Source organism: Myotis yumanensis, unplaced genomic scaffold, assembly GCF_028538775.1.
Source record: "Myotis yumanensis isolate MYYU_CA2020_CCGP unplaced genomic scaffold, mMyoYum1.0.hap1 SCAF_4, whole genome shotgun sequence".
In the NCBI taxonomy this organism is placed as follows: Eukaryota; Metazoa; Chordata; class Mammalia; order Chiroptera; family Vespertilionidae; genus Myotis; species Myotis yumanensis.
This window is the reverse complement of record NW_027223755.1, coordinates 110,571,777-110,596,598: the sequence shown is the minus strand read 5'-3', so window position 1 is coordinate 110,596,598 and position 24,822 is coordinate 110,571,777. Positions and strand designations below refer to the sequence as shown.

Genomic DNA, 24,822 nt, shown 5'->3' with positions numbered 1-24,822 from the left:
GCAGCAATTATTATCTGCAATAGAGGGACTGACCTAAGGCTTCCATGGATGGGCCTGGTTTAGGGGCAAAATATACCCTGACAGGCTATGGTCCAGAGAGCCTGATGAGAAGGATGCTCAGGAGTGTGTGTGTGTGTGTGTGTGTGTGTGTGTGTGTGTGGAGGGGGAGGGAGTTAGGGTGGTCACTCAGACATTCTATGGGGTACTCACTTGACCACCTGGGAAGGGTGGCTTGGCCTTGTCATGCACTGACATCTTAGCTGCTTTCTGGGCCATGGTCTTGCACTCAAGTTCGCTCTGGTCATGGCCACTGAGGATTGCCTGGGGGCAGTCACAGGAATCATTCCAAGTGGAGCTGCTCCTAAGTCCTCCCCCCGCTCTTCTCCCCCTCTCCTCCTCCCTGGGTCCCTGAGCGAGGAAGCCCATAGTGCCCTGGACCTTAGGGACCCTCTGGGAGCCCGGACAGCGCCCCGGAGCAGTCCGCCGCTAGGGGGCGGCCGCTAAGAGCCAACCCGCCCGCGCGGAGTCCGCTCCTTTGGGGTTCGCGCACCCCCACGCCCAGCGAGAGGTGGAGTGACAGTGGGGTGGGGGCGCACGCTCCATGGGTGTGAGACAGCCAGTCGCCGGGTGTGAGTCAGCGCGTGGGGGGAGGGGGCGAAGGCGCTCCCTGAATAGTCGCGGAATCACACTCCCGCGCCGCGCCTCCACGCATCCCGTCTAGAGCCTGTGTCCCCGTCTCGCGCGTGTCCCCATCCTGCGTGTGTTCCCGCGAACGGCACGGTGTCTGAGTGCAAGCTCTGAGTCTGTCTGGTGAGGTGGGGGGAGGGAGGGAGCGCAGTGTCCCTGTGGGTGTGTCTATGCCCAGGTGAGGGGGTTTCTCCCTGCCCACTCCACGTGGGTGTGGGGGTGTGTCCCGGTGTGTCCCTGTACGTGCGCGCGGGTCCCCGCGGTGGGACCGCTCAGCGGGGCAGAGCGCCTGCGTCCGTGCCCGGCGTGTCTGGGTCCGGATGCTGGCGCCATCTCGACCCAGGCTCCCACCCGGCGTCGGGAGGCCAGCGCGTGGGGTGTCCAGCTCCTGACCGAGCGAAGGCCTCCACCCCCTCCCGCCACCCCTCACGCCAGCCAGGGCGCCCTAGGGCGCGGCCTGCGTGGGCCGGGCCGGGTGTGTGTCCGGGGCGGGATGCAGGATGGGGCGGGCCAGGTCCCCGGGCGGGGCGCGGGCTCGGGGGACCGCGCGGCTGACGTCAGGCGGCTCCTTAAATAGAGCCGGCAGCGCCGCGCTCGCCTTTCCCGAGGAGCCGGAGCGCGGCCGCGCGAGCGCCCCCGAGCGGCCGCCGCCACCGCACAGCCGCGCCGCCGCCGGGTCGGGGATGGGGCTGCGGGAGCCCGGTGCGCTCCCCACCCTTCGCGTCGAAGGGCCGAGCAGCGCCCGGAGCCCCGCCGCCTAGGACGGGGCGATGTGGGAGGCGCTGCCGCCGGCGCCCCCAGGAGCGACCACCCCCGGGCCCCCGGGCACGGGGCGCGCCCCGCCGGCAGCGCCGGGAAAGGACGGCCGCCCCGCGTCTGACCCGCGTGGCCCCGGCGGCGCCGCCCGTGCCCTCTAGGCGGCCGCGGGGCCCCGGGAGCTCGCCGCCAGCGCCCCCTCGGAAGCCATGCCCCCCGGCGCGCGCCCAGGGAGCCATGGCCTTTAGGGTCCCGGGCCGCGCGGGGCCACCTCAGCCGCGGAGGGCGCGCCGGCTGCTCTTCGCCTTCACGCTCTCGCTCTCCTGCACTTACCTGTGCTACAGCCTCCTGTGCTGCTGCGACGACCTGGGCCGGAGTCGCCTCCTCCGCGCGCCACGCTGCCCCCGCGGCCCCCGCGCGGACGTCCCGAAAGTTGTCCCGGAGCCCCGCCCCTGCGACCCCCCGGGGCCGCCGCCCGGCGCGCCCGCCGCGCTCGCCCCGCGCCCCGCGGCCGCCAACCTCTCGGGCTCCCCGAAGCCGGGCACCAAGCGGCTGCCCCAGGCCCTGATTGTGGGCGTGAAGAAGGGCGGCACGCGCGCCGTGCTGGAGTTCATCCGCGTGCACCCGGACGTGCGGGCCTTGGGCACCGAGCCCCACTTCTTCGACAGGAACTACGGGCGCGGGCTGGACTGGTACAGGTAAGGGGGCCGCCCCGCGCGCGCTGCTCCCCACCCGGCTTCATGCTCGGAGCCACCCTGCGTTTTCTCTCCCCGTCACCGGCTGGTCGTGTGGGCTCAGGCTGACACGCGGGGTGTTACCCAGGACTTCGGATTCTTTGGACACGCGGTTTCTTGAATGGCAAAGGCTGTTGTCACTGCAGAGAAGGGAGGGCTCTAGCCGATTCAGGGCGGGCATCGGGCCAACTCCCTGCCCAGCCTTTGGGATGGAGCCTGGTGCCCAGGGAAGGGCAGGGAGGACGCCTCCACAGCCCTCCCCCGGCCTCCGCAGGTCTTTCCCAGCTCTGAAGGGCCCGGAGAAGGATGGAAAGTAGAACAGGAGGACCTTGGCGACAGGGCTCTGTGCTTGGGGAGGTCCCCACAGTTCCAGCCAGATGAGCGAGGGCACCCAGAGGTGCCGGAGGAGGGTTCCCTTCTGCAGGCTCACATCCAGCCCCAGGTTAGCTGGGCTGAGACCCCGTCCCTCTGACCCCGAGTTCCCGGTCGTAGACAGGGAAAGGATGCCTGGATTTGAGGCTTGGCTCTCGCTTAGCTTGAGCAAATTCCTAAAACACTTTGAGCCTCGGTGTCCTCATCCATCACACAGCACAGAAGCAGCCTGTGCCCTGGCTGGCTCCAGGCCTTCCTACTGCTTTATCGTGCCAACTGGGCGACGCTTCTGGACCAGCCGCCAAGATGGGGAGTTTGGGATACTGTGAGCACTCAGATGAAGATTGGCCAGGGTTGTAGGAGCAGCCAGTCCACTCCTCCACTGGCTGCAGTGCTGAGGGTGAGAGTCACCCAGGTTGGTGGGTCTGGGGGCAGCCTGAAGCTTCTAGAAGGTGGCAGCTGCCACTGTTCAATGTCCATTTACCTCCCAAGCCCTGTATGGTGCTGAGGTGTAGGCCTGGCCCATGTGTTGGCTGATCGGGGTGTCCTGGGGAAGACATAATGTATAGGTTCCCCATAACACATGGCTCCCAGACTTCTCCACATTCCCCTGACCCCCTGTAGACTTTCTAGAAAAGTCTTCCTAGGATTGGAACTGGGGAGGGTAACTGCACAGTAGCTGAGGCTAATTTTTAAAATTTGTATAAAAATAAACCCATTAGGAATTAGAAAGTCCTAAGTATATTGGGCAAAGGACAACTTTATTAGAAGGACCCCACTAGGCTCATAATAGGGGCCCTGGATTTGCAAGAAGCGGGGCAAGGGGCTGACATCCATCTTTGCTGGTTAGCCTTCAATGGGCATGGTTGTGGGAGCAAGGGTGGCACACGTGCCATGCTCGGGAGACAGGCAGGCATGTAGTCTGTCTTTCTCCGGGAGAGCCCAGTGGGATCGCTGGCCTGGGGTGGCCCAACGCTGTTATGTTGGCTCAGTGGAATAGGGTGGCCCAGAAAGGCTGGTCCGGTGCTTTCCAAGCCGTGACCCACAGGTACCCATCTGGGCATCTGAGGTGAGCAGGGACAGAGCCGGAGCCCGGCCCCAGGCAGGGGATGCCAGTGCTTGCACCCGCAGAGCCCTGTGTGGGTCAGTCATGGCCACACTCTGCTGCACAGCAGGGTTTCCTCGGGGGGAAAGGCTGGAGATCATTATGAAGCCCTTTGCCGATGTGAAGTGCTTTGTATGTGCAAAAATCACAACATTCTGGGCATCTGGCCTTTAGATATTGTGTCCTCCAACAAACACCCGTGCCCTGCACAGTCTCTGGCCTCTTCCCGCTCCCCCCAACGCTGCGCCTCAGGCTTCCTTCCCAGGCCCGTGTCTTTCAGGGATGGCTGCTTTTTATTTTTAACCTTGGCATGTGTGATTCTAAGCCAGCTTAGCTGTGAACCTTCGAGATGGGAGCCGTGCCTTTTTTTTTTTTTTCATATAGCACATTTGGATTCTGCTAAAATTCTCAGCTGAGTCTTGGTAGGTTTTATTTAACATCAAGCACGCTGACAGCTCCACATCTCAGGGTCTGACTTACCCTCCCTTCTCCCTTCATATTTCTAAAAGAACAATTAGCCTGGGGGGTCTGCTTGTGAATTGCCATCTATGCTCAGGTAATAACATTTGGATGCTGTTTCCGTTTGGATGCTGTTTCCATAATTTCCAGAGCATTTCTGTCTGTGTGTTTTACCCTTTATTATCACTCAAGTAATAACCATTAATTGAGGAAATGAAGGGGATTTCTGAAGTCCCTGAAAGCCCACGGTCCCACTTGATTCCTGAATTCCACAAGTTGAACGGCAGGGGACATGATGCTCCTGCCGGCCGGCTGCCCCGACTGCTTCACAGATGTGAGAACTGGAACCGCGGGAGGAGCATGTGGAACAGGGTCCCAGGCAAACGGATGCAAGTTAGGACCAGCACGTGTGCATTCCAGCAGGTGCTCTAACCACGCTCCACATGGCTGGCCACCAGGAAGCCAGGGGCCACTGGCAGACTTGCCCCGTGTGCCTTTGTGCCCTCTGTGGTGGACTGTTTCCCAAAAGTGGAGTTGCAGAGCTCCTGGCAGTGGGTCTCATGTGACTTGTCCCTGCTAAGTCCCTGGGGATAAGTTCCTGGGGCCGGAGCCCAGATTGGATGGACAACGGGAAAATTAATAGCTTTACCCTCAACCCAAAGGAGAGACTTTTTGCTGTGGGCAGACAAAGGTAAACCAGGAGGTGACACGAAGTGCCTGAAGGTGGGTGACAGTTAGAGGGGACACCATTGGCAGAGACCAGAAGACAATGTGCACCTTCCTTGATCCCAGCCCGAGCTCTCCCTTGGGAACCAGCCCAGGTCAGGCCACCCAAGCAGAGCCCCACCCTCCACAGTGGTACCTCCCTTTAGGTATTTCCTGAGGTCCCCTCAGGGAAGCTCTCACCTCCTCTATCCTTCTTGCCTGGTTCCCTTCTTTCAGTTTCCTTCCCAGGGAGGCAGCTGGGCCTGCAGGGTCGGGTCGGCTAGCTGCCTGCCTGATGGGCACAGTGAAACCACCCTGAGGAGGGACCGGGCCAGCACCTGCCAGAGGCTAGAGGTAGTCACCTGGATGCTGGGATTGGAGGCAGAGTGCACTGGGCGGAGGAGGGCACCTGGTAACTCTCACAGGGGCTGTTTTGAAGAGTGAATGAAATACGATGTGACAGTGCCTGGAACTCTGTGGTCCATGGAGATAAGGCAGAAGGTTACCACTGCTGGCACGATTACCTGACCCTTGCACTCCCCACACTGGGATCACCTCAGTACTATTAGCATCAAAAGGGTGGATTTCTGCTGAGCTGCTGTCACCAGATGGGGCTGAGGAGTTACCTAATGGCTGGGAAAGTAGTTCCATGAGACAAGCAAGGGTCCTGGCCTTAAATTTTCCTTTCAGTTCTGCTTCAATTTTATTTTCATTTTTGCTCCCTCCCTTCGATAAAAAGTCACCTCACATTTCTAGTTGCCAGTTTGCTCCCCTTTAAAATGGGAATGCTGCCTGCCCTGCCTCACGGTCTTGTAAGAATCCGTAAGACAGCCCATGTGATAACGCTCCCCCGGTCTAAGGTCATGCTCCGGGTGCTCATTCGCCAGGGCTGGGAGTGAGGCTACAGTCAGGCTCTTCATCTTTTTTTTTTTTTTTCAATTGATTTCAGAGAGAGAAAGGGAGCGACAGAGAAAGATAGAAACATCAATGATGAGAGAGAATCATTGATTGGCTGCCTCCTGCACACCCCCTGCTGGGGATCGAGCCATGACCAGGAATCAAACCATGACCTTCTGGTTCATGGGTTGATGCTCAACCACTGAGCCACACCAGCCAGGCCAGGGTCTTCATCTTTTATAAAGAGATACGAGCTGTGCCTCATCCAGTAGGTTTTGGCGTCTTGGGGAGGCTGAGTTTTGTTGGCTTTCGGCGATGGGTGGGGAGCATTGTGAAGAGGAGGTGGGCCTTCTCTAACACACTGAAGTGCCGGCAAGAGCAGGGTGATCTGTGATCATTGACTCTGTGCTCCGGTGTCTGCATCTTGATAGATGAGCCCGTTCTGTAAATTTTAGACTCCAATCCACTGCGTATTTATTTGTTCATTGTGGATGGTGGTCTGGGACCGTGTGAGACAAGGAAGACACAGTATTTGCCCCAGAGGCAACGTTTACATAAGAAAGAGAGTAAAAACACAGAATAAGGTCTATTGCTTTATCCAGCTCACTGCAGTCAAGAAATTAATCTTTAGGGACAAAATTTAGGAAGGAATAAAACCAAAGGCAGAGGCCAGGGAAACAGTTAATACAGAAGAATCTTTAACAAAGTGATCAAGACACAGTACACACTTATCCACGCTTGTTGAGTGTGCACAGATGCCTGGGAGGGCACACTCACACACACACGACACACACTTATCCACGCTAGTTGAGTGTGCACAGATGCCTGGGAGGGCACACCCACACACACATGACACACACTCATCCATTCTGTTGAGTGTGCACAGATGCTTGGGAGGGCACACTCACACACACACGACACACACTCATCCATTCTGTTGAGTGTGCACAGATGCCTGGGAGGGCACACCTGCACACACCATTACATGTCTGTGTAGACTCATCTCCGTAAGGAGTTGCACAGCCTCGGTCCAGGAGGAGGTCGCACACACTGATTAAATGAAACCGCCGAGTCCATAAATCCCCACTCGCCTGGCAGCTCCTGTCGCGGGAGGACGCTGGCGATACTACAGTCCCTCCACCGCCCAGCTCTGGCCGGGCCCTGGAGGGTGTTGAGAGGGGCGAGCAGGACTGGCTTTTTTTAAAATATATTTTATTGATTTTTTACAGAGAGGAAGGGAGAGGGATAGAGAGTTAGAAACATCGATGAGAGAGAAACATCGATCAGTGCCCCCTGCACACTCCCCACTGGGTGTGTGCCCGCAACAAAGGTACATGCCCTTGACCGGAATCGAACCTGGGACCCTTGAGTCTGCAGGCCAATGCTCTATCCACTGAGCCAAACCGGTTGGGGCAGGACTGGCCTTTTGAAGAGCTGGCTTTGCTCCCCGGAGCACAGAGGGACAGTGGAAGAAGTTGCAATGAAAAATTTTAAAAAGCACGGCTTTCCCCAAAGCCCTCGGTGAAGGCTGTTAGCTTAAAATGCGAAAATACCACTTACCATGGATTCTAAAAAGCATGTCCCTTCAGATTTAACGTCTGGCATTAGGATCTACCTACGATGGGCGGGGTCTCAGCCTTGGTGAGGTACCAGCTTCCGGAGGGTGGGAACCGCTCCCCAGAGCCCAGCTGGCCTGGAGACCGGTGATGCCTGGTGGAGCAGGGACCCCCTCCTTGCTGGTCTCTGAAACCAGCAGGGCCGCTTCTGGCCAAGGAGTGGGCCCTTTTTGGTGCTGATTGTCACCATGCCATCTCCCCGAAGGCGTCCATCTTGAAGTGAGGGAGCGGGCAGGCTGATACCCACCAGCAGGTGAGACGCGTGCAGGCATGTTCCTCACGGCTGCTGGCCGTCCAGCTGCCTGCAGGCCCCTCCGGGTCCTCCCGGTGTGCGGTCACTGTGTGCTCGCTGGTGCTCCCTGCACAGCATGCGGGCGGCAGGATCATCCCTCCCGGTGAGACCCCACATATCATTCCCGAGTGGCCGAGTGGGGGGGCGGGGAGCACAGGGCTCTCTGTTGGGGGTCCCCTGAGGACCTGAGGGGCAGGGGGGTAAGCGTGGGCTGAGTGGGGCTGGAAGGGTCTGAAAGTTCGCCCAGCCGGCCTACCACTGGGACTCACTGTCCTCCAGGGCTCACTCCCCTGGGCGGGCTATGCATTGAGTTGTCAAACGCCCACCATGGCAGGCTCAGCGCCAGGCGGCTGCCACGGCTCTGCCGCTGTGTTCTCCTCAGGGCGGCGGCAGTGATGGGCTGAGTGCTTTGTAGTCCCAGGCAGCTTGGCGAGGTGGGAAAAAGCCACCAGCGAGTGGAAATAACAGCATTTCAGAGGTCATTGCTGCCTGTCAGCTCACAGCTGGGCGGCAGGGGGAGGCTGGATGCTCCTCCGGGGAACAGGCGCGAGGGGCGGTGGGTGTCCTGGCGCTGTCCCCTGTCCTTCTGGGGTTTCTTCTCCTCTGAAGTCAGAGGCGCTAACCGTGGCTCCGCCTCCGCGGCTCCCGGAGTAAGAGAACTGGGGTCTGTTCCGGGAGAGGCCAGCTCTGGGCTCTGGGCGTGGCATCGCTCCCCTGCCCCTGACAGTGGGTTTTCCAGGCTTCAGATGTCCTGGTACTGCCTTCCTGATCCCTGCCCACCTGACACGTCCTCTGTTATTATTCTCTAACTATTGTTGGGTAAGTTAACACATTGAAAAATTATAATTTTTCCATAAAGGACTGGATCATTTTCCCTTCAGTGTATATACTTTAGAATAGAAACTATGTTCTCATAGTGCAAGCTTCAAAAGTGACCGAGGAGAAGCTGATGACACTGCCCTCGTTCCCGCCTGTGTCCGCCACGCGCTCCCTTTCCCGGGCTCTTCGGGGTCCGTTTTTGTGTTCCCTCCAGGGGTGCGCTGTGCCTTCGTAAGCCCAACACACATCATACAAATATAGTTAAAATGCATATTTTTAAAAGCAACTTCATTTGAAAACCACCCTAAATGGAAAGCCAGCGTTACTTGCCATGATTAGAAAGTAATCGTAAAAATAAATAGATTGAAAACAAACAGTGCTCTTGGATTTTGCTGCCTGAGGGGCTGAGAGGCCTCAGGCCTGCCCGTCTTTGTTTAAAAGAGGATATTTCGGAAGGACCAGTTAGAGCGCTTAAAGAAACACTAATATTAATGCCAGGCGGTCCCCCGTGGAATCAGAAGGCTTGAAAGTGAAGGGGAAAAGATGAGGCATTTTCCCCCAGGAGATTCGGCGATGGGAAGCAGGTCTTCGTTGAACCTAAAATTCCCGGGATGGGGCGCAGGCCAGCCCCCGGGGAGCCTGCTGGAGTCTGCAGAAGCCCAGCTCAGTGAACCCACCGCTGCTCCTAGCTGGCAGTTGCTTTGATGTGTTACTGATGGGAAGAGACCAGCCTAACGGAAACGCCGCACAGATATGAGCGTTAAGAAGAGCACCTGGGCCCTGGCCGGAGAGGCTCGGTTGGTTGAGCATGGACCCCGGCACCGAAGGGTTGCCGGCTCAGTTCCCAGCCAGGGCACGTGCCCAGGTTGAGGGTTCAGGCCCCGCCGTGCTTACCATGGATGGAGGCAACCCATCCATGTTTCTCTTTGACATTGATGTTCCTCTCTCTCTCTTTTATTTTTTCAAAAAAAAAATCAAGAAACATTTTTAGAAATGTACTTTGACTTGCAGCATTGCGAGAGAGTCGGCCTTTGGGAGAGCGGGGCTCCCTGCAGAAGCAGCATGGCCGGTGCAGGCGGGCTCTTCGCTGCTCTCCGGTGGAAAAGCAGCAGGGTCCCCGGCCTGTACCTCCCCAGGTCAGAGGTCGGCAAACTCATTAGTCAGCAGAGCCAAATATCAACAGTACAACGATTGGAATTTCTTTTGAGAGCCAAATTTTTTAAACTTAAACTATATAGGTAGGTACATTGTTATTAACTTAATTAGGGTACTCCTAAGCTGGCCTTTGCTAAAAATGTCCTCAATCTGATTGAGGCACGTTCGCTGAGGTCGACCCCTTCCAACTCTCTCATCCACACTCGTCTTGTATACTCGTTTCGTCTATCTCCTTTCGTTCATCCTCTCTGTATGTCCAAACCATCTCAACATACCTTTCTCAATCCTCGACACTACATCTTCTTTCACTCCACAACGTTCCCTAAAACTAACTTAATAAACTTTACTTAAAGTTTTAAGTCAACTTCACACTGTACGTGCACGCCTGCATGTGGTATTTTGTGGAAGAGCCACACCCAAGGGGCCAAAGAGCCGCATGTGGCTCACGAGTCACGGTTTGCCAACCACTGCCCTAGGTTGTCACGTGCCCACAGGCGTCAGTGTTGCAAAAGTCAGACAGCAAGTCAAGGGAAAGGGGCTCATGCCTTTTTAAAAAAATTATGAGGCTCATAAAAAAGAATGGCATCTCACCATTTGAGACAACATGGGTGGGCCTAGAGGATATGATGCTGAGTGAAGTAAGTCAGACAGAGAAAGACAGATACCATGTGATTTCACGTATATGTGGAATCTAATGAACAAAATAAACTGACGAACAAAATAGAAGCAGAGGCCTGGAAGCATGAACAGACTGATGGTTGCCAGAGGGGAAGGGGGTGGGGGGTGAAAAACAGAGAGAGATTAAGAAGTACAACTGGCAGTTACAGAATGGTCACAGGGATGTAAAGTACAGCATAGGGAATATAGTCCATGGTGTTGTAATAACTATGTGTGTGCCATTTGACTACTGGAAATAGATAAATAACTAACCACTGTGCTACATGCCTGAAGCTAATATAAAATAATATTGAATGTCAACTGTAATTGAAAGATACAGTAGTTGAATCAGGATTTAGAGTTACAGAACATAACAAAAGCGTGAGGCCCACGCGGGACAGGGCGTCTTTAAAAGCCAGGCTGCCACGCTCCGCTCCGCACACCTGGCACGAGGCTGAGAGCGGGGTCACTTGGCTCTCTCCACAGTGTCATCTCAGCGAAGGAAGAGGGGAGGCAGTGCTGTTTCTCTGGACACAGAAAGGAGCTCCACTTGAGAAAGTTGCCCAGACTCCCCATGTGTTCAACGGGAGCAACTCAGGGCGTCTGAGCACAGCTCCCCAAGCTTGCCTCTCGCCGGGCAGGTGGCCATCTGCGCAGAAGGGAAGGCCCTGCAAGCTCGGGGTGCCCTGGCCTCGGCTCGCTGCTGGGTGCGGGAGCCCCAGGCCCCCCTCGGCTCCCGCCTGTGGAGGGAGGGAGAGCAGAGGCATGGATGAGATGCACTCTGATTCAAGCTTGGGCTCTTGAATCAGATGAAGAGTGGAGACCTCAGTTCCACCTCCTGCCCAGTGTGTCCACCAGCCCATGGCTTCTCTGTGCCTCAGTCCCCGTGCACACGGGACGGTCATACTCCCTGCCCTGTGGGGCTGCTGTGGGGAGGACAGGGCTCAGAAATGTCTGGCATGTGGAAGGTGTCCAGTGCACGTCAGCTGTCGTCATTGGTCATTGATGTTTGCCAGCGGACTTTTACTGAGCTCAGTGCCGAGGACCTAGAGATGAATAGGACGCAGACCCTCCACTGGGCTCTTCGTTGTTTGATGGGGTCATCACATGTTCATGGAAGTTTTTACGTAAGTCAGATGGTGGCAGGTATCATCATAGAGATACAAGCAGAGCTATCGCATGAAGAGGAGACAGAATCCACCTGCAGGGTCTTGGGAACACATCCTGGAGGAGGTGGCGCGTTACGGGTCCCCGTGGGCATAGCGGAGGACTTCTGCAGGGGGCGGGTGGTCTTGTAAGGATGTTTTTCCTAAATATATTCATCCCATGATTTCACCTTTGCTTACAATCAAATCATAAAATAAAGTTGGTTCAGATTACTTGAGTTCTGCATGCATTTATTGACCCCCTGCTGTGTGCCAGGCACCGAGCCAAACCCTGGAAAAATAAAGATGAGAAAGAAGAGATCTTCTTTAAAGAGCTGAAGGGGCAGAGAAGTCCAATGGCAAGACTTTCTGAGAGAACACTCCTGGCATGTGGGGTCACCCGCCCGGGGCAGGTCGGAGAGGCTGTGGGGGAGCTGAGGCCTCAGCTCTAGGGGGGTGCATTGCTGCCGCCTGGATCTAGGGCTTCTCATCTTGTGGCTCCAGCTCACATGTTACCTCAGACCCTTCCTGAGCCGCCCTGCGCTGCTCCCCTGCCAGCAGCACCTTGTTTTATTTACTTCGTCCTTCTTGTTGCAATCTCAGACGATCCTGTGTGTGTGTTTTTTTCTGACTCTCTCCCACTGGACTCAAAAGTCCCTGAGAGCAGGGATCTTGTCTGCCGTGTTCATGCCTGTATCCCCAGAGCCAGAACTGTGCCTGGCAAACAGCAGGTGCTCAATCTACAGCTGTTGAATGTATACAGTTAGGTTTAGGGGTAAGTAGGAATCGGTGAGTCTGCTCCAGGCCGCACGCTGGCCCCAGCGCTTTTGTAGGCTTTCACACGTGGGTCTCGAGAGACTGGGGGAGAGAAGGCAGGATTCAGATGCTGTGACCCAGCCCTCGTCTCCACAGGTATTTATTGAGCACCTACTCTGCGCTGGGTACTGTCATGGTCCCTGGGGAGAGAGCAGTGAGGAACAAACCCCTGCCCCACGGTGCTCACCACGGTGGGAGCAGAGGTCAGGAGATGGACAAGTACGTCACATCCATGGCACACGGGGCCGGCGGTGCTGTGGGGAGCCTGAGGGGAGCGGAGGCAGGAGGGTGCAGATCTAGACGGGATGGTCGGAAAGGACTCACTGAGAAGGGGCTACGCAGCCAAGACCTTACATGTCCCAAGGCTCTCGGGCTGCACTGGAGCGGGTGGAGGCAGGGCATCTGGTCAGGAGGCTTTTGCGGTGGCCACGGTGGGGGCGAGGTGGGCAGCCGCAGGACTGCCGATGGGTGCCTGGGACAAAGGCGGCGGTGAGGACGACCTCTACCAAGGGCTTGATATCTTTCCAGCCCTTACAGGTGACAGGCCGGCGTTTGAATCCTACATACTTGCCCATTCGGCCCCTGGCATGACTGGCAGGCATCTGTCTGAAGGTGCCCTTGAGCGAACAGGAGGGAGGAGGCCCGGCCTGCAATGACTAAGAGGCGGCAGGGCCACCGCAGACAGGTGGCAGGTGGCACAGTCCCTCTTCCCAGGGCTCGCCGAGGCCTTTTGTCAGGCACTGCCCTCAGGTCACCTCTTGAGGTCCTTGGAAGGTTGAGTTAGCTTTGTCGCCAACCAGAGAAAGGGGTGTGTCACTCAGCGTCTTGTTCTTGTTCTTGTTCTTGTCACTCAGCTCCTCGACACGCACGGCAAGGTGCTGCCGTGATGACGTTGCTCGATGTCGGGGATTTGTGTGTGTGGTTTCCTTCAAACAGAATTGAGCGCCGTCATGGTCTCCTGCGAGCTGACTGGGACCGGAGCCTCGCGATTTCCCCAGAGCTGCCGAGCGTGGGGGAGCGCACTCCGCTTCGGCAGCCTCCGTGCACCGTGCACCGTGCTGCTGCTTTGGTGGTTGTGATGAAGATAGGGAACCATCTCCCAGCGCTCATTCTGCTCGAGCGGGACGGCGGGATGGCGTAAAGTGGAGGTCGCCTTTCCCAGGATCAATTGCATTTCAGAAGTGGTTGGTAAGCCCTCCCCAGCTTATGGCCACTTCTGGCTGAAATACTGTGGAACCTGAATTATTAATTCCGTGAAAAATGGGTGAAGTCATTGCAGAGCTCTGTGGTGGCAAACTTGTACCTTAAGCTCCTTTCTTGTATTCTTTCCAGCGTAAATGTCTCTGCGAGCCAGACGCTCTTGGGCCTCGTGGCCACTCTCTCTCTGCCAGTCATTTCTCCGGGAGGGAAAGGACCCGACTTCATTCCATTGTTCTCCCTGCCAAGGACGAAGAGGAGGAAATGGGCATAAGTGACTGCGGGAGGTACTTATGTCAGAGCCGTTTTTATAGGTACTCGGATCTGGGCCCGATTCAGATGACAGCTGTGCAAACAAGGCTGTCCCTACACCACGAGGCTCTGAGCCCGCGCGCCCGTTCAGGTGGCAGATGCCCGGGGGAGCGTGCAGGAGGACGGGCAGCCCTGAGCTGCTCTGGGCACGGCACTGCGAGCTGGGCACAGTGACCAGCTGCAGAGCTGGCCCAGGGAGAGGCAGCTTGGAACAGTGATGGCATCGCAGATGCCACATCCCCAGGGACTCTGGCTGCGGGATGATAATGGGGGCGGGGGTGTCCCATTCAGAGAGAGCGCTGGTCCCACTGGAGGGGAAGACAGCCAGTCAATCCCAGCAGACTTTTTGCCATCCCTGTGTTGCCAGGTCTTCTAGGCGTTATTGTGGGTGTTTTATTTAAGAAAAAAGCTCGAAATATGGCAATTTAAAAAGTGTGAATTGTCAGTTTATAATTGTATCTGACTGATTCACGACTTTTATAGAACACGGGGACCCAACAGGACATGTTTGTGGGCCGATGTTACCTGTCGGCTGTTCTTTATGACCCTGCGAGGCTGGGCCTTGGAAACAGCCCTTACTGCGTTCTCACCAGCCTCCGGCGCTTAGAGCTGCGCGGTGAGCATGTCGCCTTTCTAAGCTCGGCTTTCTTAAAATCCTTGTGAGACGAGGATTTTAAGCGCTCTCACCTCCTAAGGTTGTGGTGACTCAGCGTCATAAGTACATGTTGGGTCTTATTCCTGGGCTGTGCGTGGAGGGGGTATGACCCTCACTACGCTGATAGTATGCCTGGAACGAGAGGCCTGACATGGACCTTGGTCAAGGTGAGGAGAGTGGGGTCTTCTCAGGCCATAGGGAGGGGAAGAACCTGGAGCCAGGATGACCCGTGGTTGGAGAAACACATTTGGTTATAGAACTGGCCCCCAGGGCGGGAGCCCAAAATCCCTGCTGCTCCTCATTGTCACTCATGTTCGTGCCCACAGAGTCCCTGGGGATGTGGTGTCTGTGATGCCATCACTGCTCCAAGCTGCCCTCCCCCGGCCGCTCTGCAGCTGGTCACTGTGCCCAGCTCGCAGTGCCGGCCCAGAGCAGCGCACGGCGCCCACCCTCCAGCAGGCTGCTTTTGGCGTCGGTCGTTGATAAGGTCATTGATAGGGCAGAGGTGCTCAGAGGTGTGCGGCTTAGAGACGAACTTGCCTGCATGGACGTGAGCACCTCTTTGAGTCGGTGGTTTGGTGTGGACAGAAGTCCAGCCTGGACAGTGGCGTCTTGCTAACAAGGAGAGGCTAAGGGCTGGGCCGGGAAGATCAGCCTGGAGGAGCTTCTGTTCCACCTTGACCAGCAGTTGGCACCTGCAGGGTGACCGGAGAACCTTGGGATGGCGGGGCCAAGGAGGCTAGAGGGAGAGAAGAAGGCAGCCGCCCCTCAGGAGGACGAATTGTGTCAGAGGTGACAGAGTTCCCTTAGCGCCAGCCACGCGTGGGTGTGACGGTGGCTCCCTGGGACCGGGGCCCCTGACGCGTGGAGCTTTGGTGGGAGAGCTGGGTGATCACGTGGCCTTGGTCTTGCCTCACGCGGTCTGTCTAAGACTCCTCCCCCGTCACCGTGTCATCACAGTTCCACCTACAATCTGACACGTCGTTCCTCAACCTTCAGCCGTTCCGGTGCCATCCTCACGGTTTAGTTTTGGCTGCATCTGGAAATACTTCATATCCTTTACGTGGTACTGATGACCACCCATACCTTTTGACTTAACTTATTTACTTAAATGTGAAACTTGGTATCCCCATCCTAAATGAGAACCCCCCATTGTTGGAAATAGAATAGTCATAGGAACCAAACAGCACAATGAAGTCCCAGCCTCAGCTGCTGCCTGTGGCATGTTCTGCCTGAGGCAGCCCCGTTTTTCCCGTTAAAGACAGAGAATCAAAGCTGTGAGAGGGTGTTAACAGCATCTCAGCACCTAAGACTGTCTCCGTGATGTAATCACAGCTTCGGATGGAATGAGGAAGGAAAGGCAGTTATTTCCCAATGACGTGGCCCTGTGGCAGTTAGAGTCATGTCTGTGTGCCGCCTCAATGTGTTTCTAACCACTAGTGCTTCACGCCCCGCGCTTTGGGAAATGCCGACCCAACCATGTAGAGCAGTGGTTCTCAACCTTCTGGCCCTTTAAATACAGTTCCTCATGTTGTGACCCAACCATAAAATTATTTTCGTTGCTACTTCATAACTGTAATGTTGCTACTGTTATGAATAGTAATGTAAATATCTGATATGCAGGATGGTCTTAGGCGACCCCTATGAAAGAGTCGTTTGGCCGCCAAAGGGGTCGCGACCCACAGGTTGAGAACCGCTGATCTAGATCCTTCTCGCTTTGATGTCACTGGGTTATTTTTTTTTTAATTTTTTTTTTTATTGATTTTTTACAGAGAGGAAGGGAGAGGGATAGAGAGTTAGAAACATCGATGAGAGAGAACCATCGACCAGCTGCCTCCTGCACACCTCCTACTGGGGATGTGCCTGCAACCAAGGTACATGCCCTTGACCAAAATCGAACCTGGGACCTTTCAGTCCGCAGGCCAATGCTCTATCCACTGAGCCAAACTGGTTTGGGTCACTGGGTTATTTTGTCATACTGGGGTGTCATGGTCCAGCAGCAACGTGGGGGACCGGCTGACACTCCAAAGTCCGGGTGGTTTGCAGAGCTGTGGTTGCAATTTAATTGCAAATCAGCGGGGCATCCTGGGGGAAGCGAATGCCTCGGGAGGAGCTGCAGGCGCAGACCCAGCAGGGTGGTATTTTCAGGTCTTTTTCCAGGATCAGTTTCATGTAACTTTGGACTCTGGGTTTGATAAGCTGCAGTATGTGCTCTTGAAGATATTACCTGAGGCCTAACCCAAAGTTTCCTTACAATTCCAACTTAAGTGACCCAGGCAAACCTTTACTTACTGTTTCTTTAAAAAACTGTGAAGGTTGGATAGCAAAAGCATTGTGCTGAGTGAAACAAGGGTTGCGCTGTAGGCTGCCATTTATATGACACTCGAGAACAGAGAAGGCTAAAGGATAGAGAACAACCCATGAGTCCCTGTTTTTTTTGGGGGGGGTGGTGGTGCTGTGACCATCAAGAGGCAGGTGAGGGAATTGGAGGCCATGGAATATTCTGTACCCTGACTGTGTGGTAGTCACATGACTCTACACATGTTACAATTCATAGAGCTGAGCACCAGTAAAAAGTCTGTCTTACTGTAAGATACTTTATAAAATGAAAAGTAAAATTTTATATTAAAAACATCCATGTGCCCTGGCCAGTGTGGCTCAGTTGGTTGGAGAGTCCTCCTGTGCACTGAAAGGTCATGGGTTTGATTCCCAGTCAGGGCATAAATCTAGGTTGCAGGTTTGATCCCCAGTTGGGGTACATAGGGGAGGCAAAGGATCCATCTCTCTCTCTCTCTCTCTCTCTCTCTTTCTCTCTCTCTCCTCCTCCTCCTCCTCCTTTCCCCTCTCTCTAAAATCACTTAACATGTTCTTGTGTGAGGATTACAAAATAGTAATAAAAATGAAAACATCCATGATTATACAACTCACCTACTGAAAGGCATCATACACCCCTCAATAGTGATTCCTAATCGTCAAAGAAACCCAGCTCCCCAGTTTTTCTAGTTCACCAACCTCCCTACCTTCCATCCCAGTGATGAGTTAGAATCAAGGATAGTAGTGGCCTTTAAATCTTCCCTGTCACACGCCCACACTCGGGACTGACACTGTGGTCTGAAGCGAAGGTCCAGAAGATTCCATTTAGGTCTGGGCCACCGTGGCCAGCAGACACCCGGCAGGTACTTCACAGAATCCTGACAGCATGTCTGTTCTGGTTACAACCAGCCCAAAGATTGAGCTCGAGGCATCACCCTGTCCACCCACCCTCCACCCTGAGCCAACTCAGCAGGGACAAAAAGCTCCTGGAATGTACCCTGTCCAGCCAGAGCCGGGAGGAGCCACCCCAGACGGGAGGCCCACACTCTCCTCTTCCCAGCCCTTGGTAAGGACCCCGTGGTCCCACCTCCCCCATGCCACAGACTCCACTGCAGCCACTGCTAAGGGTGGCCTCCCACATGTCCCCCCTTCCCGTGGCATCTGACATCGGGCACAGAGACCACGTGAACGGCACAGCAGTCATTGCAGCCTGGCCTGGTGCTGGCACTTGATGCCACGGCGCCCTGCGACCTCCCACAGACCCCGGGTTTTACCGAGTTAGGCTGAGTGGGTTTCTTTTCCTTGGGTGACTATATCACTACTTGGTCGGTTGGGCGGACGTCACCTGGGCTGGAGGCAAAAATATGAGTGTTACCCACCCGTGGGTGATAATGGAACTCACAGAAGCGGCTGCAGTAACTCAGGAGCCTGTGTAGCTGAAGAGGGAGGTCACAGGTAGGGCGTGACCAGGAAGTAATTTGACACAGTGATGGGGACGCAGTGATGGGAAGGTGGAGGGGGCAGTGCGGGTCGTAAAGCTCAGTAGAGCAGGAGTGTGTGCACAGGCGGTTCAAGGGCCACCCTCCGACGCCCCTTCCTCTGTGCCAGCTTCGGGAGAGCTGGATTATGTTGTCTGGTGCTACCACTTCCCGGCGACTGGTCTGCTTGGTTATTCATAGTAACCGATTTCAAAAGTGATGATCATGCCACTTATCAAGACGTCTGGCACTTGTTATGGTCACCATTGTCCCCAACATATAAATACTTGTACTTTTTCTGATTATAATTTATCTATAAGTAAATAAGTAAGCAAATAAGTAAATAAAGGTATATCCACATGGTGCCAGCAGCTTGGCAGCTAAAGCAATATACATATATACTGAATTGAAAAGTTCTGAAGGCTATCGCTCAGTTAAAAATAACAAGGTGAAGAACGCATACTATCTTATGTGAAGAAGGTGGAAAGGAACAATATACACTGAGTGGCCAGATTATTATGACCACCTGACGTTTGTAGACAAAGTAGCTATAATTTCGCGCTGAAGTTGCTAGAGGGTCAGACCATTATAAATAGGGAAGCAGGTTGTTTACCACGACAGTAGAAGTGGTTTTTTTCTGAAGATATGGGTAAACAACATGATTTAACAGCCTTTGAACGTGGGATGATTGTTGGCTCTCGGAGCCATGGAGCGAGTATCAGCAAAACAGCCGAAGGCCTGTTCGAACACCTTTGCTGTCTGCAGTTACCAAGATAAAACGTCTCCAATTCGCACAGGAAAACAAGGATTGGACAGTCAAGCATTGGAAAAAAGTCATGTGGTCCGATGAATGTTTCCAGTTGCATCATGCAGATGGCAGAGTGAGAATTTGGCGGAAACAACATGAAAGCATGCACCCCACATGCATGAGTACAACCCTTCAAGCTGGTGGGGGCAGTGTTATGGTTTGGGGCATGTTTTCCTGGCATGATTTGGGCCCTTTAATTCGTGTGGAACAATGTCTGAATAGCACAACATACCTAAGTATCGTTGCTGATCAAGTTCATCCTATCATGTTGATGGCGTATCCCAATGGAGATGGCTTCTTCCAACAAGACAATGCACCATGCCACGGTGCTCGTATTGTGCAGGAGTGGTTTCAAGAACATGAGGTGTTGCTTAGGTGGCCCCCAGCATCACCAGATCTCAATCCAATGAAGCATTTGTGGGATGAAGTTAAAAGAGCCATCAGGCAGCTGGTTCCACAACCATCAGATCTCACAGAACTGGACAGTGCTATTCATCAAGCATGGTGTCCGATTCCTGGCATCACCTTTCAACATCTCGTGGAGTCAATGCCAAGAAGAATCACCGCAGTATTGAAGGCAAAAGGTGGCCCAACGAAGTACTGATGGGGTGGTCATAAGAATCTGGCCACTCAGTGTATATCCCAACATTGACATTTATGCATAAGTTAGTTCTGAGAGGACACAGAGGCGACTAACAGCAGCAGTTCCTGGGGAGCCGGGTGCACAGCACGGGAAGGGGGGCTCCTCCCGCCTGCTGGGTATTGGAGAATGTCAGTATCTTCTTTGAAAACTAAAATGAGAATTGTACATTGTGGGAAAGTAGGAAATTGCTAAAAGAATTAGAAAGTTACCCAAAATTGTACTTCTGGTTGTAACTGCTGTTAGAATTTTCTTTGCACCATTTGAGACAAATCATGTGTATATTTTATATACCACTTTACATATAGACACATGCATATATATATATATTATGTTTTAGTCATTGTCTTATAACTTGCAATACATTTAACAGCATGGCATGGCTGTCTTGCTGTGACAGTAAGTGTGGATCTACGGAATCATTTTAAGCGCTTACATAGCACTTAGCTCTATAGCCATACCAGTATCTATTTAACCAAATCTCCTAGCGATGGAAGTTAGGATTGTCCCCACATTTTATGATTAAACAATAAAAATGACAGCAGCAAGCATTCTGTCTGTTTCCAGGCTCAGGAGAAATCTCTTGCAGAAGAATTGTGGGTTTGAGAAGAAGCCCGCTTACACACAGACACACCCCCACCCACCCACCCAACAGACACCGCCTTTCAATGCGGTGGCCAGCTAGTCGGTCCTCACAGTCTGACGCATGAAAATGGCCTCCTTTTAATCGGGAAACTTTGGCTGCTTTTAAACATGTTTATTGCCCATTAGCGTTTATTTTCTGAAATGTTGGTTACTGTTTTTCCTGCTGGAGATTTTCATTTTTCTTTTGAAAAGGGGATGCTTAATGCTTGAGGCTCTTAGTTGGGTTGCCTCTTACTGTCATCATCTCAGACATGTTGCTGGTAGGCGAACAGACTTTGGCTGGCTTTTAGCTTCTCATCTAGTCTGATAAGCACCTCTCCGTAAAGGAGTTCACATTTTTTGTGTGTTCTGATTATCAAGATATTTGGATATTTTTCTTTCATTTATTTTGTTCATTCCCTCCTCTCCTGACTCTGTTATTGAATTAGCGGGGAATTCTTCTTTCTTTTTCTTTATTGAAGGAACATTTATAAAACTTTCAGGTGTGCCACAGAACCTGTCGTCGGTACCTCCACGCCGTGCCACCGCCGAGGCCCAGCTTCCGTGGCGCTATGCGGCTGACCACTGCTAGCTGTCTGCCCTCCCCTTCCCTCTGCCAACCGCCCATCTGTTGGCAGCCTCTGTGAGCTCTTCTGTTCATTGTTGAAAATATTCCACATATAAGTGACATCATACAGTATTTGTCCTTATTTTACTTAGCATAATACCTCGAGGCCCGTCCGTGTTGTCGCAAATGGCAGGATTTCTCATGATTTGAGCCATTATTCTCAGGGCCGAATAATATTCCATTGTACACACCATGTCATGGCTATTGTGGTCTCACGGTTATTACCTCTTGTAAAAAGTCTTGGAATTGCTGGCGTGAGTTAAACGCATCTGCAGTTCCCAGTGCCAGCACAAACCTCTCCTATTTTTGTCATTAACAGGACCAGGGAGGTGGGTAGGGAAGCTGAAGCCGGCATTATAACCGTCTTTTACGTCCTGGAACTGCTGGGTTTATTTGCGGCGTTTCTCACCAGGAGCTGGATCTAAATTCTTGGTCTCCTGCTTATGGACAGCCTCTTTCTCCTCTTTCCGCCCTCACACCATTGAGCCTTCAGTGCCCCTCTGTCTCGCCGAGGGGGACAGGGTGGCCTCACCTGCCCAGAGTTCTGGAGGGCCCCTCTCCCCTGCACAACACACACGGCTCCTTATCCTCCTTATCGGGAAGAGCGGGGAGTGGACGCTCTTCACCTGCCATGGGTCTGAGTTTGGATCTTCCTGAAACCGGAGACGGAGCTCAAGGAGTTTGTTCAGGAGGTGATCCCTGAAGGCAGGGGAGCTGGAGTGGCAGAGGGCCACAGGGGAGGGAGGTCGAGTCTGAGAGCTGCCTGGCCCTGTGGGGGCCGGGGCCCAGTCCCCGGGGAGTCTCGCTAGGGAATACTAGGGAACCCTTAGAAGTGCCTCAGCGTTGTCCCTGCAGCAGGCTCGCCGGCTGGGAGTTTTTCCAAAGGTGCTTTCGTCCTGGGGCCTCTGGCTGGCCTGTGTGGGAGAAAGGCCGCACCTCGGCCAGGGGAAAAGCCCTGGACAGCCTCAGAGAGGGTGCTGCGGGTTCACAGGACCCACCACCAGGGAGCGGCGGGCACAAGCGTATCTGACAGAACGCAGCAGCGCCTCTTGCTCAGGAGCTCGAAAAGAAGCCCGGCTCTCAGACTAGAAGGGCTCCCCGGCCCAGGACCTCAGCACCCCAAGGACCTACTTTGCTGCTCAGTACTGACCGCTCAGCAATGACCTTTAAGCCCAGTGTTCAGGCTGGACTTGGTCTGGACAGAAGATCGGATTCTCCTCTGACCTTGGTCTCTTGCTAAAGGCGCCTGCCTCTCCGGCCTTCGATGCTCTGCCTGCTCCCAAGCAGGCTTCCTCCTCCAGGAAGGGCGCTGTGCGGCATCCCAGGCTGCCAGCCCCCTGTGGGCAGGCGGCGTGATCCGGATGGTGGGAAGGCCGGGCCTTCACACTAACACCGCCTGGCTCCCTGAGGGGGTGAGTGACAGGCAGAGCTCTGCCCTCCAGGAAGGAGCTGCTGGTGCAGAGCCCTTAGCTCTGGGTCAGGGATCCATGTTCCGGGTCCAGGAAGTGCATCACTTGCTTGGGTAAATGACACGTGTCTCCTGCTGTTCCCATTTGTAGGATCCGAGCGTTTGACTGGACTTGTGTATTCTGAGTGGATCTTAGAGAAAAATATAAAGTAAGTGCAAGAATATGGCCAGAATTTGGGGGGTTGCCTGTGAGGGCCTGAACTTGGAGACAGTGGGCTTCCAGGTCTGCTGTCTGCCTCTAGCATCTCTGAGCAACACTGCATGGAGCTGCCGGGACGCGGCGCCTGCTCCCTGGCGGTGTCCACGGCGGGGTCCCGCGCTGCCCGCCTGTGGAACGAGTCCCCGCAGACCCACCGAGCACCCCCTCAGATGCAGGGGCTCAAGGAGGCATTTTCGGCAGCTGGCGGGGGGTTCTCTCTCCTCCCGCAGCCGCAAAATGAGTCCTGAAAAATCATGAAGCCCCCGTCGCCTCCTTGGCTGCGCCTACGCCCTTGTTCCATTCAGTCCGGGTGGGGCGTAGTGAACAGTGCGGGCCAGCGCCTTGATGGGGAGGAAGGCGCTGGAAAGAGCTGTCGATTAGGTGTCCTCAGCGGCTGACACCCGAAGCCGCATTTAGGAAAGGGCAGGGGGCACAGAAAGGGCAAGAATGTGGTTGAGGGGAGGCTGCTCAGAGGACAGTGGTGGCAGAGGCAGGGGCCTCCGAAAGTCTCTTCTCCTCCTGTCGGCTGGCCGGGTGGGTGGACGAGTGTCTGCCCTGCCCGGCGCCCCGGTCCCATCGAGAGCCCAGGGACGCTGCTGCTTCCCGGGAAAGCCTGCCTGGGTCTCCTGACCCCAGGACTCGGGCAAACGGTGCCGCCTCCCATGTGCCCACGTGGCCCAGCGCTGCCCTGCCACGAACACCCACCCACTGTTCCCTGCACAGCCGCCGGCTCCGCCACCCCGTGGGGCTCCCTCATGATGACCACCGCGCCGCCTTGTGATGCTGAGCGACCTCAGTACCTGCCGTTGCTGTGACATGACGCACGCGCCTGCCTCTGGCCATTCCTCTGTGCCTAGGAATGTGCGGGCACCATGACACAGAGCACTGTTTGCTGAGTGAACAAGTGATGTCTGTGTGACTGGACAGGGCAGGGCTCAGCACAGCCCCAGGCAGCCAGCGAAGCATGAGGCCCGGCCACTCCCCGCTGCAGGGGAGGGAGGGAGTGCCCGCCTCCCTGGGCAGCTGGCAGGAGCTGCTGAAGGAACAGGAGTCTCCGCATGGAAGAGGAGTGCGACCATATCCCTCTCTGCCTGCAGCTGTGCAGTAGCTGCCGTTCTGAACGCCTGCCCGTCACATTGATAACTTAATGCCTCCCAGCAGCACTCCTCACGCTGTGTTTTTCTTGGCACAAAAGCTGCAGGACTGGGCCCTCTGTGAGTTCAGTGACATTTCCTCTCCGTGCCAGTTTTCTCTGACTCAGGGCAGCACGTTCTGTGCTTTTTGGAAGATGACACACGGTTTTCCCCCTTCACCCAAAGGTTCTGACACGCCCTCCAGTGGCTGGAGCTCCTCTTGTTGGTGCTTCTCACTTCATGTTGCGTGTACATGTCCCTGAGAACGTGATGGAAGCTGGGCTCCCACCCCCCGCAGACTGACAGATATGTACATACGTACATACCACATTTTTCAGCCGCTCCTCTTCCTATGATGGAACTGACTGCCTGCAGTTACTGCCGTTTAAATACCATCTTCGCCAAACCGGTTTGGCTCAGTGGTTAGAGCATCAGCCTGTGGACTGAGGGGTCCCAGGTTCGATTCGGGTCAAGGGCATGTACCTTGGTTGCGGGCACATCCCCAGTGGGAGGTGTGCAGGAGGCAGCTGGTCGATGTTTCTCTCTCATCAATGTTTCTGACTCTCTATCCCTCTCCCTTCCTCTCTGTAAAAAATCAATAAAAAATATATTAAAAAAAATAAATACCTTCTTCACAAAGAGCTATGTCTTTTACCTCAGCTTCTTAATGCAAAGGGAATGGTCACTTTTGCGGGGGAGAGGGGACAGCAACCCTCAAAGTTGTGCAAATAAGACAAAGAGTAGCCTTTAACTTTACTCAAAAGTCCGTTTCCACCCTGGCCGGGTAGTTCAACTGGTTGCAGCATCATCCCAGTGCACCAAGGTTATGGGTTCGATCTCTGTCAGGGCGTGTACAAGAATCAACCAATGAATGCATCAATAAGTGGAACAACAAATCATGTTTCTCTCTCTCCCAAATCAGTCAGTTGTTTCTCCTTCTTCTTCTTCTTCTTCTTCTTCTTCTTCTTCTTCTTCTTCTCCTCCTCCTCCTCCTCCTCCTCCTCCTCCTCCTCCTCCTCCTCCTTCTCCTCCTCCTTCTGCTTCTCCTTCTCCTCCTCCTTCTCCTTCTCCTTCCTCCTTCTCCTTCTCCCTCTCCTTCCTCCTCCTCCTCCTCCTCCTCCTCCTCCTCCTCCTCCTCCTCCTCCCCCACAT

At 54.6% G+C, this 24,822-nt stretch overlaps 1 protein-coding gene across 1 annotated transcript in view; it reads left to right on the top strand.

The window, feature by feature from the left end:
* The first annotated feature begins 1,388 nt into the window (after window positions 1-1,388).
* Window positions 1,389-24,822, top strand: part of HS3ST2 (heparan sulfate-glucosamine 3-sulfotransferase 2) — an 82,358-nt gene continuing 58,924 nt past the window's right edge. The window contains exon 1 of the mRNA XM_070411673.1: window positions 1,389-2,141. Coding sequence (XP_070267774.1) covers window positions 1,681-2,141 — 461 coding nt within the window. The 5' untranslated portion in view covers window positions 1,389-1,680. The remainder of the gene's footprint in view (window positions 2,142-24,822) is intronic.